The 27744-nt window shown below is 40.9% G+C and overlaps 1 protein-coding gene across 3 annotated transcripts in view; it reads left to right on the plus strand.

The window, feature by feature from the left end:
• Window positions 1-27744, plus strand: part of AMPH (amphiphysin) — a 250400-nt gene that overhangs the window by 73194 nt on the left and 149462 nt on the right. For all 3 annotated transcript variants that reach the window (XM_063609652.1, XM_055293373.2, XM_055293372.2), the window contains exon 2: window positions 26686-26766. In XM_063609652.1, the coding sequence (XP_063465722.1) occupies window positions 26686-26766 (81 nt within the window). The remainder of the gene's footprint in view (window positions 1-26685; window positions 26767-27744) is intronic.

Consider the following 27744-nt stretch of genomic DNA (forward strand, 5'->3'; position numbering starts at 1 on the left):
CCTCATGAGAGGAACCAGGTATTGCTCATTTAGCTTGGAATGTTGATAACTATTAAACAGTCATACTTTCAGGGCTGGAGGGGAACTTCGTGGTTCGTTATTCAACACCTACCTATTTCCAAATAGGAAAGATGAATATAGGAGAGGTTCAGTGACTTGCCTGAGATCTCACACGGCAATGGCCATACGCCTGCCCTGTTAGTTTAACCACATGCCTGCTGTGGGTCTTGGTTACTGGCCTTCAAATACTGACATTTAAGTGCTTCAGAAAAGGCTAAGCGTCTGGTGATGCTTCATTAAAGATAACTTTTCCTAGTGAAAGAGTTAACTTGCTTTAATTGAAAGCATGGGTTTTTAAAGTTTCCTGATAGCCCAAGTTTGAGAGAACAAGTAATAAATATAACATATCATTTAGCCAATGGCAGAGGTATCACAGTCTGATTCTAGAGAATAAAATAGCCAGACTGCAGCCTCACCCCAGACCAAGGAAATCAGAATCCCTGAGGATGGGCCTAGTGCATCAGTATTTTTTCAAAGCTACCCAGGTGATTGTGCTGTGCTGCAGCTAGCCTTGGGAACCACCCTAGAAGTAGTACTCAATTCAAAACTGTTGGGAATGAGGTAGGCTGCAAACAACACAAAATAAAACAAACAAACATGCATTGTGCTACTGGCCTGGATTTAGAACAAGTTCTCTTCTTGAACAGACATAACCCATCCAGCAGTGCTGTCTGGATGAGAGGAATGTGGCCCAAGTCACATTGCACTACTGATAATACTGCAAAGATGTCAGAGCTTTACTTTCTAAATTCTTGTGCCAGCTAGCTTGCACTGTGTAACAAACCATCCCAAAACTTAGTGGCTGAAAACAACAAATGTTTATCATTTCTCTCAATTCCATGGTCCAGGTGGGAATTCTCCTGGTCTGAGCGGTCTCAGCTAATACCAACTGAGGTTGCTAGTGTCTGGGGCTGGATGGACTGATTGGTGGTTGATGTGTTATTGGCTAGGGCAGTTGGGATGAGATGGCTGTGGAATGCATCATTTAACAAACTAGCCTGGGTTTGTCCACAGAGAGGAGGGCCCAGGATTCTTAAGCAAAAGAAAGTATAATCATGAGTAGGGTACTTTTCAAGCCTCCACTTGCCTATAGTTTGTTAAATTCTCATTGGCCACAGAAAATCACTTGGCTAATTTCAAATTCAAGGATGGAGAGATAGCCTTCACCTCTTCATGGGAGGAGCTGAAGGGTCACACTGCGAAGCAGACTACATACAGGAAATGAAAGATTTTGTGGGCATTTTTGTAACCACAGTATACCAATGAGCAGAATTCCATATGAAACAGAAGAATTATCTGTGGATGCCACTTATTTTATCATATTGCTTTGTGCTTCAAGTGGACTGGTTAGGTGATCCCAGCCACTAATCCATGTATACAGGTGCCATAGGTGTCAGCTGCGAGAGGAGCATGACGGGGTCTCCCGACCTGAGATGATCCACAAGCTCAGCATACTGAAGCAGGAATAGGTTATCGAAAGCACAGATCTGGAATTCTGGTCCCAGTTCTATCACTTGCTAATTACGCGATATTAGGGCAATTACTCCAACCTATAAGCCTCAGTTTTCTCATCTGTAAAATGGGACTAGTAATCGTACCTACATTACAGGGTATTTGTGAGGCTTAAGTGAAATAAAGCATGCAGCACTGTTTTTGGCACAGCATAAGTATTCAGTAAGTGAAGTTGTGAAAATTAGACATCCCCAAGTGTCAGAGAGACAAGGTGGAACTTCCATTTGTTTCTATATAGTCTGACTCAGGGTTCCAGCTGGTCATGTGAGCCTATTGTCAGTGAGGGCTGACTGGGGCATATTGCTGGGATCCCTGGCTCCCCATTCCATCGGGAAACCCAGTGTGCCTGACTTTCTTCCAGGACATTCTGTAGAAACCACTGTCTGTTGTTCTCCTGCCTAAAAATTAGATTTACACCTCATTGTCCTTCATCTATATTCACCTTGTGTGGGTGAGCTGTAAATGAGGCAGGACTTTGACTGCGTTATTTGCTGTTGCCATAATCAGGAGAGAAGCTGAAGAAATACGGCTGGGTAACTGGTTGTGATTTCAGTAGTGGGCCTGCTGGGTTTGCCCACAGGCCATGTTGCAAAATGCTGGCAGCTGGCAAGCTGCATACTTTGTGGACCCCTAGGAACCTGAGAAGGCTGGAAAACACATGAATTATACAGTTTGACAATGTGAACACGGAAAGGGCATGTCCTTTGTGACTTTAGTTTTTCATTAAATGAACTGTTCTTGGATTCAGAATCTATATATAAATTTCCTTATGTCTCACTGTTTCCTGTTTGGTATGTCGCTGCCAGTATAGATTAAAAGGATTGACTACAAATAGAAGAATGCAAAATAAGCTTCTTTCTGCAGGTCTGTTTCTCGCATAGGTGCCAATTGCAAAAACAGGACACTGTTATTTTCTTTCATCAATTGTCATTCTAGATGCATTTTGTCCCTATGTTGACTGGCCTGGGTCACCGGAGTCCATTGTGTCAGCAGGATATGTCTCAGGACAAATGCTGAACCAGCACCAGTGTCTTTCTAAGGCAACTTTCTTCGAGATGGGAAAATTGTTACATACCATGTTGTTTTACATCTCTTAACCTACAAACATTCCATTAAAAGGAAATGCTTTATGTCTTTCTCAACCAGACGTTTACTAACCACCTCCTCCCTCCTTCCCATCATTATTCCTGTCTTTCCCACCATCTTGCATACTAAAAATACTATTAATCAGTGTTTAAAACTGTTCCTCAGATTTAATGTTTGGCATTGGAGACAACTCCTTAGGTCCAGAAGAGTTTCAATTCTCTGAGCGAGCCAAGATGCAGTATAAAACCAGACCCCTAATTGCAGAGCTCCATTGCCAAAGGCTGTCTCTTTGGAATCCCAAACAATGGATTTTGGCCAGGTGCACTCCACCTGCTTCTGTCGCCTGTGGGTGGTGCAGAACCCCTGATATATGGCAGCCCCAAACCATCAGTGCATCGCCCTTGAGCTGTGTGTTGTGGAACCAGATCAAGAGCCATCTGTTACGTGCTCTTGATTAGATGGACTTTCTCTAGAAACTATGATTAGAGTGTTCAGGAAGATTCTTTACTTTAGCACTGAAGTCAAGATGGAGCATTCTGAAAATTCATAGGCAGCTTTGTGGTCACTTTGTCGTGCGGTTATTACCTCTTAAATGTTTCATGAATCTTTCTCTTTTTTCCTTTCCTATATTTTTCTTCATGTAACATGAAATATTTTTTTTTTTTTTTTTTTTTTTTTGGATACAGGGCCTCATTGTCACCCAGGCTGGAGTGCAATCCTCCTACCTCAGCCTTCTGAGTAGCTGGGGCTACAGCATGTGCCACCATGCCTGGCTAATTTTTTTATTTTTAGTAGAGACTGGGTTTTGCTGTGTTACCCAGGCTGGTCTCAAACTCCTAGGCTCAGGCAATCCACCTGCCTCAGCCTCCCAAAGTGCTGGGATGAATTACTATTTAAAATTATTTTATTTAAATTTTTTAACTGTCTCTCACAATAGAATATAAATTCCATGGAGGAGGGCCTTTGTCTTGTTCACAGCCATTATCTCCAGAGATTACAGCAGGGCCTTGTGTATTAGTCTGTTCTCATGCTACTAATAAAGACATACCAGAGACTGGGAAACTTATAAAGGAAAGAGATTTCATTGACTCACAGTTCAGCATGGCTGGGGAGGCCTCAGGAAACTTACAATCATGGCGGAAGGGGAAGCAAACACATCCTTCTTCACGTGGCAGCAGCAAGGAGAAGAATGAGTGCCCAGTGAAGGGGAAAGCCCCTTATACAACCATCAGAACTTGTGAGAACTCACTCACTATCATGAGAACAGGGATAGTGGGAAACCACCCTGATGATTCAATTATCTCCACCTCATCCCTCTCACAAAATGTGAGGATTATGGGAACTATAATTCAAAATGAGATTTGGGTGGGGACACAGCCAAACCACATCACCTGGGTTAGGAACTACTATACCCATGGCTGTGATAACTACTATAGCTGTGTCACTTTCATGTAATCATGTGTAGTTTAAGTAGTTGTGGGATGAATGAGTGGATATAGCTATTCCTGCACCTTTATTCAGTTTCTGTTTCTTGCCTGCTGTTTTGTCCCATGCTTCCCTTGTTTCCCATCCCAAATCAGTCCTCTACACAGCTTTCCTGGACCATATCATCCCCTTGTCCTCCTCAAGGGATCCCTGTTGCTCTTGGGAATTTGGTGTTGTGGTCCAGTGACAATGAACTGAAGCATAGTTTTATTCTACGCTCATGCTTCTCTTTCTTGCCTCTCTTTCATTCATTCATCCAAGTCAATTTGCTTAAGCGTATGTATGCTCAGATACTGAACATAGTACCCAAGAGTTAGTTTTCCCCTCTTGCCATCCTCCGTCCCTCCCACTCTAGTAGTCCTCAGTGTCTGTTGTTACCATCTTTGTGTCTAGCACATAATGGGGTTAGTGGTATACCAGACAAAGCCCTTTCCCTCATGAAATGTACAGTGGAATTGGGAAACAGATACCAAATGAGGAACCAACTACATAGATGATGTAGTGACATTTGCTGTGACGAAAAATAAAGCAGAGCCGGGGGGGCAAGAGAGTGCAGGAGTGGAGGGTGGTGAGAATGATGTGCTTTCTCCTTTGCCAGAAGCACCTTTTCCCTTCCCTTCTGCCTGAGTCGCTCCCAGTTATCCTTTAAGAAGAAGGCTGAAAGCCCTCCTTGACTGCGGGACTACGGTGAGTGAGGGCCTTCCCTGGTGTCTCCCCATATCTGGTGAGTGAGCCCGTCAGGCACACTGGGCTTTACACTTACTTCATTTCTGAAACCCCATCTCAGCTGTGAGCTCTTGAAGGCCTGGGCAGTTTCTCATTCATTTTTTTTCCTCTTATGCCTAGCAGGGTCTGGCATACAGCAGGTGTCTAATAACAGTAAAAGTTATGTAATGCTCACATCAGTGCTTCGGCTAGTATTTTCTTTAGGGGAACCAAAAGATAGCAGGAATTAGATCACATTTTTTTAAAGGTTGGGATGTTCTTTTCAAGGCTAAGTTTTGTTGAATAGCTTTCTTTTCCTTTTTTTTTCAAATTAAAAAATATTAATTTTATCTTTTGATTTTTATTTTTAATATTTATTTTATTTCTTCAAGTTTTATTTTAGATTTGGGGGTACATGTGCAGGTTTATTGCCTGGGTATATTGTGTGATACTGAGGTTTAGGGTACAATGGATTCTGAACATAGTACCCAATAGTTAGTTTAGCCTCCTTCTTCCCTCCTCCTTCCCCACAGGCTCTAGGAGTCCCATTGTCTATTGTTGCCATCTTTATGTCCATGTGTACCAAATATTCAGCTCCCACTTATAAGTGAGAACATGTGGTATTTGGCTTTCTCAATAAATTTTTTTTTCTAATATCTGAAGTGTATATGCTTACAGAACATTTGGAAAACACTACAAATTATGAGAAAAAAGTGAGAAAACCCATAATTTGATCCCTGTTGACTTTAGGCAGTGGAAACATATTTGCTCATAGCCTTCAGATCTATCTAATTTTTATAATTTTCTGGTTATCATACAGAATTTTTCACATAGTAAAATACTGTTAATATTTTCCTCTGTTTACGAAGATTCTGGAAATGAATTTGTTATTAAGCCTAGCATTCCTTATTATAATATTCCTTAGAACCTAACACATGGGAATTCTTTGAAGATGGGGCTGAAGTTAAATTCCTCCAGAGGAGATTTTTGTTTGTCAAGGCCAGCCCTTGCAGGTACCATCAATGAGGGGACTATGAATTCATCAGCTCGGGACTGCTTTATTATTTATGTGTGTATGTATTTATTATTTTTAAAGACAAGTTCTCTCTCTGCCACCCAGGCTGGAGTATAGTGGCATGATCATAGCTTACTGCAGCCTCAAACTCCTGGGCTCAAGCAATCCTCCTACCTGTAGCTAGGACTACAGATGTAAGCCTCCATGCTTGGCTAATTTTTTTTTGTTTTAAATTGTGTTAGAGATAGGTTCTCACTGTGCTACCCAGGCTGGTCTTGAATACCTGGCCTCAAGCGATTGTTCACTGGTCTCCCAAAGAACTGCATTAAATGAAATTCTCCGCTTGAGTTTCTAACTCTTGCCCTGACATGGGACTGTGGACCTCAAATGCCATGGGCAATTTGTGCTCACCACTTCAAGGAAAGGGTTTCTTTCCACTTCCCCCAATAGCCAGGTCAAAACAGGCAACTTTTCTTTATGCTCTCCTTCTGGGGACAGGTATAATTCTAATTCACCATTTACAGGTAAATTAATTCACATTGAAAGTGTAACCCCTTGGGGTCTTAACCTTATGCAGGTTAAGGTTGGGGAGAAGAGGGTGTGCGTCTCCTGGTAGACTTCTCACTCTGGCTTAGCTGTATCTAAACTTTATCTCTGATTGGTCCCACCAGTGCAGCTGTCAAAACAGTGGGAGATGCCCTCTGGGCTAAAGCCTCCCAGACCATTCTATTGGCCTTGTGGAATTCCTGACTTTCTGCTAGCTCAGCAATGCATTGAAAACAATGCTTATATTTTGTCTGGAAATTTTGAGTTGGAGAGTTGTTCTGGGTTTCTAGCCCACTCACAATGTAAGAAGTGGAAATGCCAGTAATATATTTAACTAACTATTTTTGGATATTTAGTTTGTCATTACTGTTTTGCTATTATAAGTAAAGTATTTATAATGAACATTCTTGTAGTCTTATCTTTGGGCATATCTTTGATTTTTTTTTAAGCATATTTATAGAAGTAGGATTGCTGGGTCAATAAGTATAGACATTTTAAAGGATTTTGATAAATGCTGCCAAAGTGTATTCCAGAAAGACTAAATCAAATTGTGACTTCACAAAAACGCTCATTTATTGATTTTAGCCTTCTAGAGAACATGATTGTGAATTCTTCTGAGACGTACACATGGAGCAGACAGGAAGGCCCCGGATGCATTTGAAGTTATTTGAGTTTCAGATTTACCTAGTTATCTACTGAATTTGGGAAGCCACCAGAAATCATAATGTGCACAAATCCAAGATTCTTTATGGGCTTCAAAGGGAAAGAGGCTTGGGTGGGCTTGATGAAAATGCCCAGAATGTGGCTCTGTGCATCTTCCTGGTATCACGAAGCTAGTCCCAGCCAGGTAGGGGAATTGGAGGAGTGTGGACAATGGAATGTGATGTGGCAGAAAGGATGCAGCTGGGGCTGTGGGTCACTAAGGCCCCCAGCACCTTATGAGGAGTGCTCTTTTGGAGGCAGAGTCTGGTGATACTTAAAGAGCTCCAGCTCTTTGGTTGTAAATTCTCTAATAAGCTCAATACTCTTAACAACTCTGGTGAAACCAGGAAATGATCTGTCTTTTTTATCTGTAGCCCAGACCAAACTCTTTTTTAGCCTGCAGAGTTGGAGGATGAGACTCCAGGCATGTGATTCCAGCCCTGCCCAGAGGGCTTTGCTATGAAAACCAACAGGCTCCAATGTGTATCAATTTGAGTTTTGGAGTTTTATTTTACAGAAATCAAATTTTGGCAGTACTCAAGGCCCCATGAAGTATAGTGAAAGCTCAGGAGGACAATATTTAATCTGAATAAATATCTATTGTCCTTCCTTGGGTGCAGGCTTGTTTTGCAATTAGGACTTTAGAATTTTAACTCAGTGTAATGTATATTTAAATGCACACTGCTTGGCGTGCTTTAAAATGGCACGTGTGAACCCTCAGTAACCTATTTCCAGACATCTTTTTTTATTCCGTGACCATGTATATTTGCATGTGTGTTTTAAAACTACAAAAAGGTTGTCTGCAGCCCCCTTGGGTTCAGGATGGGTACACTGGAACAGTGATGATCCCCAGGGCCAGAGATGGTCTGGGACTCTATCAGCCAGAGCTCGGCAGGCAGGAAGCAGAGTTCAGCACAGATGGTTCAAGAGGCTTTACTGCATGGAGTGTTTGTGGAAGTGTGGGAAGTGTTAAGGAAATCAACAGTGGAGTTGAGGCCCCCAAAGACCAGTAACAATAGCATGAAGCTATAACCACTGCAAGGCCGGAAGAGGCAAGGAGAGAAAATGGTACAACTGGTCCTAGTGAGATCAGAAGTCATAAAGGAGAGGTCTCCAGACAGGTATGAATTGACCTAGGGACTGCCAAAAATAGTTCAAAGCAGGATGGAGCAGGGCCTGACCTTTCCTCTCCTGCTGGTGTCTCTCAATGTACATGTATTTCACAGATAGTTTTATTTAATTAGTTGTCACTTGCATCATGAAAGAGTGATAGAGAAAGAGAAGAGGAGGAGATGAGAAAACTTTAGCTTCTACTTGGCAGAGTGGGGTCGAGGTCATGAACCTTCTCCAAAGCTCTTCCCCTCCCTTATTTGAGCCTGGCTGATATTGAATTATTTACACAGGGAAATTAATGGTGCTGATGTATGCATCCCAGTAACCTGACATACACCTGGCAGGGATTATAATGTAGAGATTGTGTTTGGGCACAAGTGGTCTTCAGGACCCTGATTGGAGATGCAGGTCAGTAAACAGAGGAGGAAAGGAGGCTCACAGAGCCTTGGTGACTTATTCCAGGTGATAGAGCTTGCACTTGGCCAAATCAAGACATCTAATTATTAGTTCATGTTGCTTACTTCTGGGTGTTGTATAAATTGGGTATTAAATTAAAATAATTACTCCTAAGGAATGTGCATAGGGATTTGCCCACATCTGACAAATGAGAGCAGTTCTGGTGCTCATCCAAATGATCTGTGCGGACCTCCTGCATCAGAAGCCTGCCAGGTGGTCCTGATGCCAGGCAGGCTGAGGAGCTCTGTTTCTGAAGTGCAGGGGGTCCTGGGGTCTGGATCTCTATGGTGTGGCCCAGAGTTCCCTCCAAGTCCATTTGGTACAGATTAGTCTTGCAGGATACTCATTTTTGACAAAAGGGTTCTCTTGTCAGAAAAGAAAAATTGGAGAACACTACATTCTTCATCTTCCTCTTGGAGATTAAAAATGTACTTGGCATATTAAGTCTATATGAAGTTTTCTGGTTTCCTGGATAATTTTCTTTGAGAGTGAATTATTTAAATTTACACTTTTTATCTTTTGTTTTTCCAACTAGTTATGTAACCCTTTAGTTTGGCCTTTAACACTCAGGAAAGTGTATGTCCACTCCATATTCTAAATTACAAAGGAATTTAGGAATTTAAAAGGAAGTGCATTTCAGTTGCTCACGCACCCATGTTAATTCCTGAGTGTGATGCAGACATTTCTTTACTTTTCCAATTTTCTAACAGTTTGTTGTTTAACATTTCATAGGCAGCCTACCTGGGATGTGCAGCCATGGATATTTCTCTCGCTCATTTTTTCTGTTTCTCTCTTCCTCTCTCCTCTTTCCTTAGCATCCCTTTGGCTGTTCACTCACATTTCTGGGTCCATGGGCCGTGGGGGAAGGTATTTGCACTATTTAGGTCCTGGGCATCCTTGGAGGATGTGTAGCCCTTCAGACTCTTTAGACAGACACTTATACAAAATGAAAGTTTCTCCTGCTAATACTGGCCACCTTTCACAGCATAATGTAAGTATACATGCTAACAAAGTCTGGGGACTCCTAATAAGAGGTGAGGAGGGAAAGGAAAAAAGAAAGAAGGCAATAAATGATGGGGAGAGAAAACCTGCATTTACTTCAATTGTAAATTTGAAAGAAGGATTGACTATTCTTCCTATTTGCAGATGCTCAGAACTGGGCAGACATGGTGCCTTGTTCATAGCCACTTGCTGAGGAGGGATTTGGTTGCTGATTGCTCCTTAGGTTTTGGAGGAAGAAGTGAAGATTGGTTCATTGTTAATGGTGCTATGGCACACAAGATAGGGTTAAAGCCTATTTCTTATTTTATGTAAAAAGTCATCGTAGGAAATTTGACATAGATTTGCCTGATGTTAAAATCCCCTGCTTGTAATCTGAGTTGCTTGAAACACTGGTTCTGAAATCCAAAACCAGATGCGGCTCATCTGGTTTCAGTTGTTGTTTCCGCATGAAAGGACAGGATCATCCACAGGGATTTTGAGCAAGCCACTGATGGCTTATCATTTTGGGTCATGGTCAGGAATAGCTTCGTGGATGTTACTGTTTCATTTATGTGAAGTTTTTGAATGTCACTGAGCCAAGAATTCAAATTTAATTCACATTTTTACAACAAAAATGTGACTAATCAGAATGATTCCACTTCCTATGGAGATTTGAAGAATCATCTTTTTATAAAAATCTAATTGTGATGGCTTCATCAAAATGCAAATTAAACTACAAACAACCAAAACCCAGCCAACCATCCAAAACACTTAACCATTTGGAAATATTTCCATCCTCTGCTTTAATAGACATTGGAGGCATGGAAAGGTGCGTGGTGGGAGAGGGAGGAGGGATGATAAATTACCTAATGGGTACAATACACACTATCCAGGTGATGGTTACACTGGAAGCCCAGGCATCACCACTGTGCAGTATATCCATGTAACAAAATGACACTTATATACCTGAAATCTATAAAAATAATTTTAAAAAAGAATGAGGGAAATGCGAAACAGAGATCATGCATGTATTTTAATAACCAGCATTTGTGGTGTATCCTGTGACCATTACAGCTTCAATCTGATTATCTGATCTTTGTCTGCATCAACATCGAATGCCCAGAATAATGACGTTGGTTCCTCCATTTACCTGTAGGGCTTGACATTGAGTTTGTAATTTAGAACAGGCTTTCCAAACTTTAGTGCACACATGAATTGCATGGGAATCTTGTTAAATTGCAGTTTGTACTCTGCAATAGGGCCTGAGATTCTGCATTTCTAGCAAGCTCACTGGTGAGGCTGTTGCTGGTGTGAGGACCCACTTTAAGTGGCAAGGATTTAGGGGAGGAAATGTAAGGGAATGAAAGGATTTCATCAAATAAAGAATCAGCATACTTATTGCTTCGTACATTCATCAAGATGACCAACTTATTCTTGGAAGCTATGCTATAACAAGAGTTGGAAGTGTTTACTCCTTTCAGATAACCAGGATGTTGTATTGATGAGACAACATTCTTTCAACGTTCTAACTAATCAAATATTAAGTGTTACAAATTATGGCTTTAACAGATACATAGGAGTGGAATAACAAAACCTAAAGTTTTAGAAAGAAACATATCTTGATCATTTTAAATAGAAGGCAGAGAAATACTTCCATATTATTTCATATAATAAGATGTGGAACCAGTATATCTAGTGAATCTAAAGTAATTATCTTGTGAGAATGCAGTCCATAGAGAGAGGTTTTGTCTTAGTAACATGGTTGGTCATTTTTCTGAAAACAGTCCAGCTTTTTTCTACACTGATTTTTATAATACCTTACAGCCCCTGTGCTTTATGCCAAGACCACATGTGGGATTTGATTTCCCTGTGGACATGAAATAAGGCTCATAGGAAGTTAGTTGTTTGTTACTATTTAGTTTTACTATGCTTAGTCTTTTCTAGGTATTAAAATCAAAGGTTTTGAATGAAACTACCTTTTTAGCAGGGCAGAAATAACTCATCATATTTTCAGTTTTGTATTCTGAAAGTTGGGCCTCTTGTCTCTGAAGAGCTTTGGAGTGGGATGTAGCATCCTTTCTTTATTCTCCTTTTTTCCAAAAATTGTTTTGACTATTCTGCATCTTTTTCCTTTCCAGGTGATTTTGAGAATTAGCTTGTTAATTTCTTCAAAAGAGCCAGATCTTATGTACCTTGTCTCTTATGTACCTATGATATTGGTTGTGATTGCCTTGCATTCTCAATGGAGGAAAATCAACATCTTACCAATAATGATGAAGCTATGTTGTGTAAACTTTTGTGATAAGTCTTGCAGTCATTAAAAGGGGAAAACAACTTCTGCCCTTTTGATACAGCAGCTAGAAAGAAATTATTTGGGCAGATAGGGTAAAGGAGTCCTCAGCAAGGCTTCTCTTTTAACAAAAAATAAAGCCCCTAAATCATTGCTTTTCTAAAAACAATCAGCCTGAAAAATCGAGCTGCCAACATAGATAAGCAAGCTGGAACCTTGCACAGGTCGGCAATGTCGGCATGACGGAATGTCAGCAGCTGTGCCAATAGAAAAGGGCTACCTAAGAACCAGCCATGTTCAACATGGAGGATCCGTCTTCTGTTTCTTTGTTACCACAGTGAAAAAGGAGACAACGTGGCACTGGCCATGTAGAGAACTCAGCTGCATAATAAAAGATTAGGGTGAGGCAGCCAGCTTGTTTGTGCACTATGCAAACGGCACACCTAGTCCTAACCAGTTCTTCACATGTGCAAATGGCACACCTGGTCCGACCAATCTTTTGTGCCCTATGTAAATCAGACACTGCCTTCTCAAGCTCTTCTATAAAATCTGCATTTCACTGTGGACCAGAAGACCTGCTCCGGACCCCCTCTCTCTGCAGCAGAGAGCTTTTCTCTTTCTTTCGCCTATTAAACCTCCTCTCTTAACCTCACTCCTTGTGTGTTCATAACCTTGATTTCCTTGCCATGGGACAATGAACCTTGGATATTACCCCGGATGAATGATACCACTTTATTTTAGATACCTTCAGTCAAAGGACATATAAAAGGAAAATTAATCTCGGGACCCCAAAATCACTAAGCCAAGGGAAGAGTCAAGTTGGGAACTGTGTCAGGCAAACTTGCTTCCATTTTATTCCTAAATAACATAGCCATTTAATACAAAGATAAAAAAGCTGTCTACCTCCCTCAAAATTTGCCCACAAGGGGCCAGGCGCAGTGGCTTAAGCCTGTAATCCCAGCACTTTGGGAGGCTGAGGCAGGCAGATCACGAGGTCAGAAGATCGAGACCATCCTGGCTAATATGGTGAAACCCCGTCTCTACTAAAAATACAAAAAAATTAGCTGGGTGTGGTGGTGGGCACCTGTAGTCCCAGCTACATGGGAGGCTGAGGCAGGAGAATGGCGTGAACCCAGGAGGTGGAGCTTGCAGTGAGCGGAGATCACGCCACTGCACTCCAGCCTGGGTGACAGAGCGAGACTCTGTCTCAAAAAAAAAAAAAAAAAAATTGCCCACAAGGAAATTCCTAGTAGGCAAAGGACAGACAGAACTCAGTCATCACCCTGAGGCTCACATGAGAGAAATGCATATATCGATTGCTTCCACTGCCCTATTGTTTCACTAAGCCAGTGAAGGCATAAGTGACTATTTCTGTAAGTTGTATATTCAGTGGAAGTCTAATCAGAAACTCAAAAGAATGCAACTGTTTGTCTCTTCTCTACCTATGGTCTAGAAGCCGCCTTCTCCACCTCAAGTTGTTCTGCCTTTCCAGAGGAACCAATGTACATATTACACATATTGATTGATGTCTCATGTTTCCCTAAAATGTATAGAACCAAGCTGTGCCCCAACCACCTTGGGCACATGTCATTAGGACCTCCTGAGCCTGTGTCATAGCTTGTCCTTAGCCTTGGCAAAATAAACTTTCTAAGTTGACTGAGACTTGTCTCAGATATTTTGGGTTCACAGCTGAAAACATCCTACTAAACACTTTTTAATAATTATCCTTTGTCAACTGCAGGGCTTATATTCCTGAAAAGTGTGTGATTGGCAGACCCCATTGTTGTGGGATTAGTATACTCCGGCTTGCTTGGCATGTAAGTTGTTTTGGTCTGGTGAATTGTACCGGTTTGTTTCTGCACCGTTTCTACACTGTAACGCACAGTGATGCTTTTTCAGGAGTGTGTTGGATTGTTTTAATTCATTACTTCTCATAGTTTAAGGGTACAAAGGTAGTGGAAGATTTTGAGCTAAGAATTTTGAGACCCAAATTCTATTTCTAGATTCCCTGTGGGGAGGGTTATGGGAAACCAGCGAGGGATCTAGGGGCAGTGGAGGCTGCTGGGGACATTTTTCCCCAGGCCTAAAAGCAAGGGGAGGGAGTTTTTATCAAAACATACGGAGAGGAGATGCAATTGTTGGGGCCACCTGAAAGGCAAGAGGACGAGATGGCTGCTGGTGGTGGCTGGCTGGGAGATGGCCAGGGGAACCAGAACCCCAGGCTCTCCCTCCTCCCACCTTTGCCCGCCCTTGCATCTCCTGCTGATGCTTGCCATTGGTTGAGACTAGAGGGAAGCCAGAGGGTCTGGGCAGGATGCGGTTCTTAGGGATTAGCTTCTTGGAGCACCCAGCAGTGTGGAGAAGGGTGGAGAATGGATCTGGAGGGGCAACTGGAGAGAATGTAGCATAGAAGTGTCTGCCAGTATTTACAGATGGTGTGAACAGCTAGCGAAATGAAATTCTAGTATCACGTTTTACTTATCTGTATGCAAGGCTGGTAGGTGTGTTACCCAGGGTCACCAGAATAGAATTCAATCCTTCCCACCCATCTATCATGCAGTCATTCTTATATCCCAAACACTGCATCGTAAAACATCCCCCTCTGGATACCCAAATAGCAAACAAGAGAATGTGATTATATTGCCCAAAGCACATACTGGTAACACAATATTTCTTTGAAGTCCCAATTTCATTTAAAAGATTCCTGCAGGTTTTGTATTCAACTTTTTTATTATAAAATGTCCATGTTAATCATATGAACATGGAAATTTCAGTTTGAGAAGCTCAAATTAAATCTGAAACATAGGTCGCCTACAAAATAGTGTTTAATTTTTTTTTTTAGAAATTCACTTCATGCAGATCAGACTTTAAAACAGCTGTGTAAAGTGGAAAACCAAAGCATAGATCAAAGTATAGAAATGTATACAAAAATAATTAGTGCTTCACAAATTCATTCATTTGTCTGTTTATTCATTTGTGTTGATTGCCTGTTCTTCTGGTGAGAAGTATTTTCAGCTTTTGGCAACCAGAGCTGGAAGCTGTGTGTTCTGACAGAGGCAGCCTCAGATAGCCAGAAGGGGCAGCATCTCTTTGCTACCTTCCATTACCCTCTGTCCAGGTTCTCAAGGAAGGTTATGAAGGCACTCAGAGTTCCTTCTTGAGCAATCTTTAGAAAACGACCACATGGACAAACTGAACTGAAAATACTGTGTCCAGCCTTCAGCTAGGAGTCATTACCAAAAGAAGTAGGGTTTGGTTTTGTGGTCTATTAGCAATCATCCCCCTCCCTTTTTTTTTTAACTTCCATTCAAACCTGCAATGTGTGTATAATTTGTTTTGTATCAGGTTATTTTTATTTTTGGATCAATAAACATTAAAGATAGAAACCATCGGTGAAATTGCCTTTGTGATCACGCACATCCTGCTGGATCTGTTTGAAATCCTTGGTAATTCTGTCCTGGCGTTTGGGGCATATTGCATGGCTTTTGGGAGACCACTTAAGAACCTGTGGAATTTTGGTGGTACCTCACTCTGAGATTGTGTAGAACATCTACCAATCTGAGATTATGCAGAATGTTTTTTCAAAAGTTATGTAAGTACCCTGTAGCCTATCTCTTTTTCTTCATTTATGATGTGTTTGTGAGCCAAATTACCAAAAGGCATCATTTAATAAAAACAGGAAGAAAGTTTGCTCAAAGAGGATGGGTGGCCCTCCTGATGTCACTCAGTGGCCCCAGGTAGGACTGCAGTGGAAATTTTGGTGTGAGAATTCTGGTCACACTATTCTTTCCACCAAAACCAAACCAAATCAAAACAGCCCCACCTCTGCCCCAAACAAACTGAACTTTCAAATAGCTTGAAGTCTTGAAAATAAACCTTAAGGGGGAAAAAGCAAGCTGTTCTTGGTGTGAAGCCGGATCCACCCTTAGTCCCCAAGCCCAGATTTTCCTATTCAGGAAGACAGGTATTAGCAGATCTGATGGAGGGATTTGGTCAGGTTTGAATGGGGTCACATGGAAGGATTCCATTTCGTGCTGCTACAAAAGTCTGCTCAAATGTGAGAAACCACCAGTAAAGATGATTTCTAGGAATGTAGACCACCACTCTAGGCTTTCTTGGTTGCATTGGCAACACTGCTGGCACATGTATCATTCTTGAAATTATAGAATTGCTCAAGAGACACTTACTGAGCTACAGAAAGAGAGTTGCCAGAAAATAATTCTGTAAGCACAGATGTTTCCATAGACTCTACAGTATCCCTTTAGCTCTAAAAGATCCATCTGTATCATAGAAAGTCGAAGATGTGAGCTTGGCCAAACACGTAAGAATCTCTTAAGAATCTCTTCCATTGGATCAACTGGAAGATCTAAGTTTCCTGTCAGACCTTTGATATTGCAACTTAAAGTGAAGATAATGAAGTCAAGGAGAAAAGAAAGAATAAACCCTCGTTAAACACTTTTCAGATCAGGCTAGGAGCTTTTGCTTGTGTTCCCACTTAGTCTTCTAGAGTTGGTATCCTCCCATTTCTAAAGATGAAGAAACTGAGGCTCAACCAAGTTAAACAGTTTGCAAAGGTTATCCAGCTCTCAAAAGTGATCAAGTAAGGCCCAGTTTTGTTTGATATTAGCACTTATTTTCTTTCCACTTGTACCCATGAAGTCTGTTAAAATTCAGTGGTTCTTCACCTTACAGAAACCAGAAGACCCTTCCTCCCATCCTGATAAAAGGCACAGCTATATTATATTAGCCACAATTCCAGGCGATTCCTGGACATCTTGGGATCTGTTCATGGACCCCAGATATAGAACCCGGTATCTAGAGAGAGGCCATGGTCATTTGTGTTTTCCTGCTGCTCCTGTGAGACACCTTGGTGGCCTGATCCATAATATTCTTACAAGGAGGGGATGTCCTCTTTGGCCTTTTGCTCATCAGAAGCTAATTAGGTTCCTCTAAGTTATGACAGAGTAGGGAGAACATAGATTTTGTATAACTTGCTTCCTCTCCTAGGGTATTTGAATTAATACAATAACCTATTTGGGGAGGGAGATGATGTCATATAGTTTCCATTTAACAAAAGTATGGATCAAGCAGTTATTACGTTTGAGTTCCCGACAATATGATATGGTTAGTCAGAGTAGAATCTAAAATAGAGGAAAATGACTTAATTGTCAAGGGGAAAGTAGAAGAGTGTGGTCACCAGGCTGTGTTTCTTTCTCTGCTTCTGTTTTTAGGGCATTATAGTATAGTGGTTAGAAGCTTACCAGTTTCCTCATTAATTAATGAGTGAAAAAATAATCATTGATTGATACATGTTCACATTGTACTTTATGGGTATTGCGATTTCTTCCTTTTTTTCTTAAACAGTATTCTTTGAGACTCTGTAGACGGATGTATAGTCTTTGGTATTTTTCAAACAGAATCACCCCTGGATTTTTTTTTAATAGAGATTCCTGACATTATTTCCCATGGAACACATTTTGGGAAACACTATTCCAGAAAGATCATGGTAAATCAGAAGGGTAGCTGAAAACCAAATCCTAGCCTTACATAAACTTGGTTACATGCCAGCTGTATGACAGAGATCAATTACTTCACCTCTCTAATTTTCAGTTTTCTCAACAGTAAGATGAACATAATCATAGTAACCTAACTCACAATATTATCAGGAGGATTAAATACATTTTTAGATATAGGACACTTAGATCTGTGCTTGATATATTGTAAATTTCCATAGGTTGATAGCTAATAAATTAGAGAATTATAGATTTAGTAAAGTGGGCATTTTTTATAAGAGGAAGAAAAGCAAGAACATGTTCTATCTATCTTCTTCATCTGTTTCATACCCATCATCACAAGCAGCCCCTTCTTGCCTTAGGGAACTTACAGCTCCCATTTGAAATCCTGGGTAGAGTTTTGTGGAATTTTTGTTCTACCTGAGTCAACATCTTCTTTAATATTTGTACAGCAGGTCAGCGTTTGTTTATTTTTTGTTTTTTTGAGATAGGGTCTTGATCTCTTACCCAGGCTGAAGTGCAGCGATGCAATCATAGCTCACTGTAGCCTCAACCTCCTGGGCTCAAACAATCCTCCTGCCTCAGCCTCCCGAGTAGCTGAGACCACAGTCACATGCCACCATGCCTGGCTAATTTTTTTTTTTTTTTTTTTTTGTGGGACAGAGTCTTGCTCTGTCACCTGGGCTAGAGTGCAGTAGCACGATCTCAGCTCACTGCAACCTCTGCCTCCTGGGTTCAAGTAATTCTTCTGCCTCAGCCTCCCAATTAGCTGGGACTACAGGCACATGCCACCATGCATGGCTAATTTTTATATTTTTAGTAGAGACAGGGTTTCACCATATTGGCCAAGCTGGTCTCGAACTCCTGACCTTGTGATCCGCCTGCCTCAGCCTCTCAAAGTGCTGGGATTACGGGTGTGAGCTACGGCACCCGGACAATTTTTCTTTTTTAATTTTTGTAGAGATGAGGTCTCGCCATGTTGCTCAGGCTGGTCTCCGACTCCTGGGCTCAGGCAATTCTCCTGGCATGGCCTCCCAAAGTGTTGGGATTACAGGAGGTCAGTTTTTACATTGCTAACTCATCTTTTATTGGTCTAATGGATAACTGACATGAGAACTGCCTGAAGAATCTGTATAAAGCAATCAGGAACACACCCATTATGTGGCGAATTTCCCAAATGTAGAACCCTCTCTGGCTTTTGCGGCCACATATGTTTACACCAGCTCTGATGCAGGATAGATTGTTACCAGTGTGGCAGATGTAAGCTTTCTCTCAAACATCTGGCAGGTAGTATATGGAGGATCCCTTTGCCTGGCTAAGGAACGTGAGGACTAATTTACATGATCTAAAGAGGTTGGAGATTCATTGCATTATCCTGTGCAATAATGACATGAGACAGTGCTCTGTTTGTGAATGGGGCCACTGGAGAAGGAAAATCTGGTGTTTATCCGAGTTGCATGGGATGACTCACAGGCTTTAGCAGACTTCCACTGGATTTTGGTATAATTATTATACTCTGGGTTGGATACTGAGGATATCAGGTTCATGAAAAAGTAATTCTGGGACAAGGTGACTCAATCTGGAGGGAGTGCTAGCAGGCACCAACTCCTGGAGAAGAGGACCATCTTGGATGCTAGGACTCAAAGCTTTGCCAGGTCAATATTCCTCAAGCTGTTTTTCCCCACCAATATTTTTTTTTTCTCTTGAAGTCAGAGGACTAAATGTCCTGAAATTGAAAGGATTAGGAAGGAGAGAAGAGAGCAGCATTCTGCAACATGATACCTTTTCAGGTAAATGTGTGATTGGAAAGCAGCCTTGGCGGGTGCTTACTGCACCGCCTTTTAGGGCCCTTCTCACTTACCTCTGTTCCCTTCTAGGGACTAAATTTTCTTTTCTCCCTAGTTTTCTAATTCCCAGTTGCCTCTGTCCCACTTAGGATAAACCTACTCATGTATGAGACATGTAATTTCTCTACTGTATGTCATTCTCAACCTTTTAAAGTCTGAAGGCCATTCAAATGGGACAGAGGCTGTGAATATTCTCTCTTATCTATTCTTGTTTACTTTCCCAGAAGTGTTTCCCAGAATTGGCAGGAAGGCTCATGCCAGCCTCAGAGGCTTTGATGATGTGATGGCTAATGCACTGTTAAAATCTACCAAGGTAAGAAGTAGATGTCATAGTGGTACAGAAATAAATCCCCCAGAGGGGAAGCTGGAGGACAATGTGAGGACCTTGAAGGCCCATGAACCACACCAAAAGATGCATTTCTAGTGTTTCATCTTAGTCCTCTCACATTAGAGCAAATTAAATCCACTTCCTTAAGCCCTGACACACACTCGGAAAGAGGTCGAAGGACTAGTACCCTGAAGTTTGGGAAACAGTGTAGGACGTGCCCAGCAGGAAGCTTTAGGACAAGCAACTTACCTCCCCTGATGACCTCTCTCCAGTCGTAAGTTATGGGACTTTGTAGTGTTAGGGTGAGCACAGGATAAGAACTCTTGATGGATAGGTGGGTATATGGACTGATGAATGAATGAATCATCTGAACATGGGCACAAGTGGAAGACCACCCCTCCATGTCCTGTTCAGAAGAGGCCATGGCCTTCTAATTTAGTTTACTCCTGATTAACTACATGGAGAATGTATACATTATTTTATGTGCTCTTCTTTTTTTTTTTTTTAAGAACAGAAAGTGTGAAGAGAGAGGTGTCTCCTTGTTAAAGAAGACTAATTAAACTGTATGATTTTATTCTTGACCTTTAGAGTCTGGCTCAAGGAAGCGTGAGTCACCCAGTGTTGGAAATTTGTCTAGTTGGAGCCCTCATCCAATGGATGAATGCCACCAAGGCATCTTGGTGGCCAACCCTGCCATCATTCTTGTCTCAGTAACAAGCCATGCCTGGCCTTCACCTTGAACTGCTTTGTGGCCTGCAGCCTTTCCTCTCATCAACTGCCCCATTTCTGATTGTAGGACTAGCTTTTTTTTTTTTTGCTTGGGGTCACACCTTCTCATAGCTTGACTTTTCTTTGATCTTTTCCCCTGATTAACAGAAGTTATTTCTGTGTGGAATGGAAGATTGTGAACTTTATCTTTGACTTAAAATGCCAACCACTTTTTTGAAAGCTGCCAACACAATATTACACTCCTAATTTAAAATGGTAAGAGAAGGCAATTATTCTTTCACTATAGTAGGATTTAGTTTGTATTGGACTATGAAGACTTGAAACTTGATCAGAATTTTGGCTTTATAGTATGGAGAAACTGCCCAAGCCAAAGAGTTCTAAATGTTTGGGGACTTTACTTGGGCACTTTATATACAGGCAATTGCCCTAAAAGAGAATGTGAAGCCCCTATCATTGGGGCAGTCCTTGTAACCCAAGCTGAGGAGCTAGCTGCCTTAGGAGAGATTGAAAGAGGACTTAAGACGAAATATTCCAAGTTACCATGTTCCTGCTTTTCCTTCCTATTTAATTTTTTACTTGCCTATGTAATGATGTCTTTTAGGACTAGATCAGAACTTCTGAGCTTGGGGTGAGGGTCGGAGGAGGAGTACACATCCCTAACAGAATATGTCAGAATCTCACTGAAAGGAAGTGGAATTTGAAAAGCTTATTCAACGTAGTGTATTATTTTGCATTTGAAAAACAGCAGCACTAAAAGTAACAACAAAAATCTTACTGTTTCAAAAAGCTAAAGTGTCAATGTAGATGAAGTTGTCTTTGAAGTAAAAGATTCAAGTCTTAAACCAAAATGCACGAGGCACTGAACTTTCTTCCTTTTGCCTGTGGGTGGAAGATGTGTCATGTTGATGTCAAAATCTGCATATCAAATACATTAATACATAGTAATTCTCCTGTAATATCAACAGTGCCACACTGTTCAGGTTTAACTGGTGTTTTCAACACTGCCAAAGGAGTGGTTAATGAGAGAGGTCATTTAAATTATCAGCTCACTGTCAAATATTCGTGACATAGAGCAAGGCAAAAGATATTTTAGTCATCTCAGTTCTAGATTTCACTGTCTTTGGTGCCTTAAGATCTTTTCTATATAGCAGATCAATCTTCCCACCTCCATTGAGGCTGCTGGAGAAAAATCACAAAACTGCTTACATGTAGGCAACTGCACATCATGGTCTTTGCTTCAGTGGGGCCTTCAGTTTCATCTAAAATTCATGCCATGTGTTTCTGGTTCTCATCTTTTCCAGTTCCACATCTGAATCACTCCCCTCTCCTTGGGACCTTTCCTGTGACCTCACCCCACTGCTGCTCAGCAGATGATCTGGTCGTTTACCCCACAGGAGAGATGGATCTGCTGTGTGTGCATTCCTTCCAATTTGGTCTTTACACAGGCAATCTTCCCTGCCTTCTCAGAAATCCTTCATGTTTCTGAGGAATGGCTATGCCTCCTCCTGAGCAAGATGGGTCCTTTCTGATGAATCTGAATGCCACCATTGCCACCCCCTTTGAAACTTTTCTTACTGTGTGACACCCTTATAGCTCTTGCCTCCTTTCTTTGATCAGTTCTCTCTGGCCTAGGAACAGGGTCAGGCATTGCTCCTTTGATTCTTCATGCCCCCAAGTTCTGGAAAGAGTACCTACTTGCTCTTCCGATTCCTCTCCTCCTATTTGCTCAATCTACTGTGATATGTTTTCTGACTGCCATTCCACTAATAGCCCTTGGCAAGGACCCCAGGGACCTTCTAGTTCCTAAATCCAGTGGACACTTTCAGGGCTTTTGGTTTTTAACTTGCTTGAGTTCTCTGTAGCAATTGAAACTGTCTCCTTTGGTTTCCATAAATTTGCTCCTGGTTTGACCATACCTCTGGGTCCCCAGTCTCCTGTCAAGGATTCTCCTCCTTTGCCCATTCTTCAAATAATGATTTTTCTGGACTGTCTTTGGCCCACTTCTTTCTGTACATCATATTTTCTCTGGGCTTTCTCATAAACTCTAGTAGCTTTACTACCACCATACTCCGGTGATTTCCAAAGTATAACTGTAGCTCAGAGCATCTCTCAGAACCTTGGCCATATCATGCTATTTACCATATCTCTACCTGGATGCCACAGAGCTGTCTCAAACCCTGCATGTCCAAAGTGATGTGTAATTTGTTTGAAGGAATCAATGCCTACTCAGTCTCTCCCACAGAAATCTGAGGTCATCCTTCACTCTGTTCTGTCCTTCATCTCATAAGCCATTATGTACTGTGCATGATATTTCGTAAAGATTGATCTGTTTCCTAGCTCCGGTTCTGTCATTTATTACTTGGACTATTAAAAAGCCTCTTAACTGGTCTCATTATTCCTATCTTGCCTTCTTCTAATCTTTGCCTAACATTGTCACCAAGGAGTGCAGACCTCTCTATGTGTCTCCCTCCAGAGAAACACTTCATTGGCTCTCCATGGTCTGTATAAGAAAATCGAAGTTCTGAGTCTTGCTGCCTAAGCCTTTCTGTAATCTGCCCCCTGCCTGTCACGCCACCCTTGTCCACTCCAGTTCCACACCTCCCACCCTGGACTTGAATACTATTGAATGATCACAGTCCCTAGAATGCAGCCTGTTATTCCTGCAGCCCCTTAGCCCAGTGTTTGACACACAGTCTTTAGTAAATATGAAGAGGATTTCTTCTTTGCTCCTGTTTGTTGTGATTTGCATTCTTCCCTAGGGAAAATGTCTAACATAATAAATTTATTATGGATTCTCAGAATATATTTGAAATGTGACTTAGTCTATTTACCTGTTTGATGAGTAAGTCTCTTCTCTGGAACCCTAACTATTGGTTAAGCTCATATAACTTCTAGAATGGTGAGCTCATTAGCTCTAGCAGCAAACTGTTTAATTTCTAGAAAACTTTGATGAAAATTTTTTGTAAAAACAAATTTTTAATGCACTTTTTGCCTGCTGATGTGAGTTTTGGGTCTTCCTGGCAGAGCAAGTTTGATCCTTCTTTATTGTGATGGTTCTTCCAGTGTTTGAGGATGGCTGTGCTCTTTTCCTTGGGTCTTCTCTTCTCCCTGCTGATATACCAAATCATATCAAGTGTTCTTCTCATCACATAGTATCAACTCTCTTTGCCTTTTTGAGAGCTCCTTTTTTTTGGCTCCAGATTTTCTGTGTATTTATGTGTTTACCAACTTGTCCATCTCTGAGAGCATCCAGGACCACTTTCCTGATAGCTGTTAAGCTTTGTTGGTGCAGACTGAGATTACATTAGATGCTTTGGCAGCAACATCACTTTGTTGGCTCATATTGATGATCTGTTTAAGTCATCCCTTACTTCTAATTAAGGGTGGAAACCACCCATCCCTAACATCTGTCTTGTTGCATTTTGGTTGAAAGTTGAATAATAAATCTGGTGCTTATACAGTTACGTTTTTGTCCTAAATTTTATCCTTGTTGAATTTCATCTTGTTAAAGAAGGTCTTTTGTGAATCCTGATTCTGGTCATGTAACATTTTCAACACTCTCCCTGGCTTTTTCTCAGTATAAGCTTATACATTGGTGAAGTTCAGTGGGGTTAGATAAAAATAACTATAATAATAATAGATGCTATTTATTAAGCATTAACTATATGCTGGTCATCATAGCTTAGTATTTCCATGTGTATCCTTGGTGGTTCCATACAACACTGTGAAGTAGGCACTATTAACAGCTTTATCTTACATGTGAGCCACTCAATCACATATAGGTCCCTTCTGGTTGCCTCTGGAAGTCTTATTTTCAGTTGATATTAATTTGCTTATCAATATTTTTTGATGGGAGTTTTTTTTTTTGCTGGGAGTTTTTAACCAGCTACTAACACATCCACTTGTACTAAAATCTAATATGTACATTTCTTACAAAAAATCTATAGTGTGATAAACTCTTGTGTATTTATGTTAACGAATTTTCTTGTTACTTTAACCATTGAGAAAACTGTGGAAAATATAGAAAGTTATAAAGAAGAAAATAATGATCACCCTTAATCTTATCATCCAGAAATAGCCACTATTGACTTTTTAACATAGTTATAGTCTTTTTACATGTATACAGGATTTCATGTTTCTTATGTTTATCAATTCTTCCCTAGTTATAATGCCCTATTCTTCCAAAAATGCAGTGTATTCTACTCCACCTTTCTTTTTTTTTTTGAGATGGAGTCTTGCTCCGTCACCAGGCTGGAGTGCAGTGGCACGATCTCGGCTCACTGCAACCTCTGCTTCCCAGGTTCAAGCAATTCTCCTGCCTCAGCCTCCCGAGTAGCTGGGATTACAAGCGCGTGCCACCACGCCCAGCTAATTTTTCTATTTTTAGTACAGATGGGGTTTCACCATGTTGGTCAGGCTGGTCTCGATCTCATGACCTCGTGATCCACCCGCCTCGGCCTCCCAAAGTGCTGGGATTACAGGCATGAGCCACCGCGCCTGGCCTCCACCTTTCAAAGAAACCCTGATATAAGTGACAGGAGAGTATTAGTTAATACAGTGATTATATGTCCTTTTAATATTTATGATACTAGATTCCTCCAGCTTCTGAAAATAATACATTTACAATGAAAAATAACATATTTCATATTACTTACATGTAGTATTGGTTTGTGAAATGAAATTGAGTGATATTGAATAATTGGTAATACATGTGTGAATCTGTATACAATTTTGTTTAAAATATATATCTTTGTTAATGACAGTGAAAAGGAAGAAATACTAGCACATTTTATGAACAACTATTTTTAGAATAGAATACAAAATCATTTTTCATTTAGAATAATTACTTTTGCTCCAAAGAAAATTGACCTCTTGAAGAAATCTGCATGGACTCTGACTTATTTGGTAACTACTTTGATATTTAGGTTTATTTATTAATATAACATTATAAGTGTATCTTGGGGAAAATATATGAGCTATGAAAATGTCTAGTTAAAAAAGAGATGTGTATCATTTATTTTGTTACGCAGGAAAATGAGTTCTTCAAATATTTCCAAAGTATATTAGTTATCTTCCTTCTGCCCTACTTTTTAAAGGCAGCGAGTACAATTTGTTACTTATGTCCTCTGTCCCAAAGAGACTGTATGCTGTGTCTTTAACTTATCCTTGATTTGTTATTTGTGGACCTGCCTTGTCTATTCCGCTAAAATATACACTTTTTAGGATCAAGTGTTGGGGCCTTGTTTTTTAGTATTTCTGGGTGACTCGTGTTTAGCACGGGGCCTTGTGTATCCCATGATTTCTTTGAGTGTTTATTGAGTTGAAGGGAGTATCAGAAGATGGTGAGATGGAACTTACCATCATCCTGGCTTCTAATACTGTCCCTATGAAGTAGATCAAGGGTCCCAAACCCTGGGCCTTGGACTGGTACCAGTTTGTGGCCTGTGAGGAACCCAGCCACACAGCAGGAGGTGAGCAGCAGGTGATTGCGCATTACCGCCTGAGCTCCACCTCCTGTCAGATCAGCAGCGGCATTAGGTTCTCACAGGAGAGCAAACCCTACTGTGAACTGCACACGCGAGGGATCTAGGTTGCAAGCTCCTTATGAGAATATAATACCTGTTGATCTGTCACAGTCTCCCATCACCCCCAGATAGGACCATCTAGTTGCAAGAAAACAAGCTCAGGGTTCCCACTGATTCTACATTATGGTGAGTTGTATAATTATTTCATGATATATTACAATGTAATAATAATAATAGAAATAAAGTGCACAATAAATGTAGTGTGCTTCGGTCATCCTGAAACCATTCTCCCTGCCACCCTCTGGTCAGTGGAAAAATTGTCTTCCATGAAACTGGTCCCTGGTGCCAAAAAGGTTGGGGACCACTGAAGTGGATGAATGCTTTAGTCAGACAGCTTTGGTCTACTGTTCACAAGCAGTTGAGTACCAATTATGCATTCAGCATTGTGCCAGATGCTTTGGACAAAAAGACAAATAAGGCATATCTTCTGTCTCTAAGTCACGCACAGCCTGCTAAAGGAAACAGTTATATAAAGAAATAAGTGCAGTGTAGCACAACACTTGCTGAAAGCCACACAGCCTGTGAGGGGCAGGACTGGGATTCATTTTTTTTTTTTGTTCAACTCCAGAGCTGCTGAGCCAAGATGCTTCCAGAACAGAAAACCTAGAAGTGCTGATAGTTTTTGCTCTACTCCTCAGAGTAAAACAACAGCCTTGCTCCAGTAACGGAAAATGCATATCTTTCTTTGAAAACATTATTAAATTAAACCATTTTGTTTTATTTGCAAATTAGGTCCTCCAGAAGCTGGGGAAAGCTGATGAGACAAAAGACGAACAGTTCGAAGAATATGTCCAGAACTTCAAACGGCAAGAAGTGAGTCCATTTGTTTAGTTTCTGGAGTGGGAAATGGTTTAAATGTGTTTGTGTCTTAGTGTATAAGTAAAATGCATTAAGATTAAAAAAAGAATAGGTGGGGTCGGCACTAACTTGAGAATAACATTTGCTAATTCTGTAGAATGTCCTATGGAAGATGGGGAAAAGGCCATAGAGAGTGGGTTTTGGAATCCCAGGAGATAAAGACTCTGCTGTCCTGGACTGTTTTAATTTTTTATTATATTTTATTTTTTGAAACAGGGTCTCACTCAGATTGCCGAGGTTGGCGTTGCAGTGACACAATTTTGGCTCACTGCAGCCTTGACATCCTTGGACTCAGGTGATCCTCCCACCTCAGCCTCCCAAGTAGCTGGGATTACAGGTGTACGCCATCATATGTGGCTAATTTTGTTGTGTTTTTAGTAGAGATGGGGTTTCTCCATGTTGCCCAGGATAGTCTTGAACTCCTGTACTCAAGCGATCCACCCACCTAGGCCTCCCAAAGTGTTGGGATTACAGGTGTGAACTACCAGGCCCGGTCTTGGACTACTTTAATACAGATGACTGATCTATAGGAATGCTGGTGTTTCTGAAGATTTATATTTCATTGAACATAAGAAAAGCAGTAGTTTAACACTTCTGGTAAATGACCTTAATTGTTGCATGCTTCAAGAGCATGCATTTGCAACAGGGATTATACTAATATCTTCCCTAAGGGGCTGAAAATTGGTTCTTGGTGGGTGAAGAAAACTTTTTTAGTGTATAAAGCATAGATAAACATACATTAGATAAACAGATATATAGTATACTTATGGTATTAAAATTTTACAAGGGATGTAATTCGGAAAAAAAAAGTCTTAAAAGACTCCTTGGGGAGATGACAGTGAAAAAGAGGTTGAGAAACAGATTGTGATGTTTATTCCTTTAGTGTATGTGTTTAACAGACACGTGGATATAGAAGCTATTTTTAAACTATGT

The sequence above is a fragment of the Symphalangus syndactylus genome, chromosome 9, assembly GCF_028878055.3.
Source record: "Symphalangus syndactylus isolate Jambi chromosome 9, NHGRI_mSymSyn1-v2.1_pri, whole genome shotgun sequence".
NCBI lineage: Eukaryota > Metazoa > Chordata > Mammalia > Primates > Hylobatidae > Symphalangus > Symphalangus syndactylus.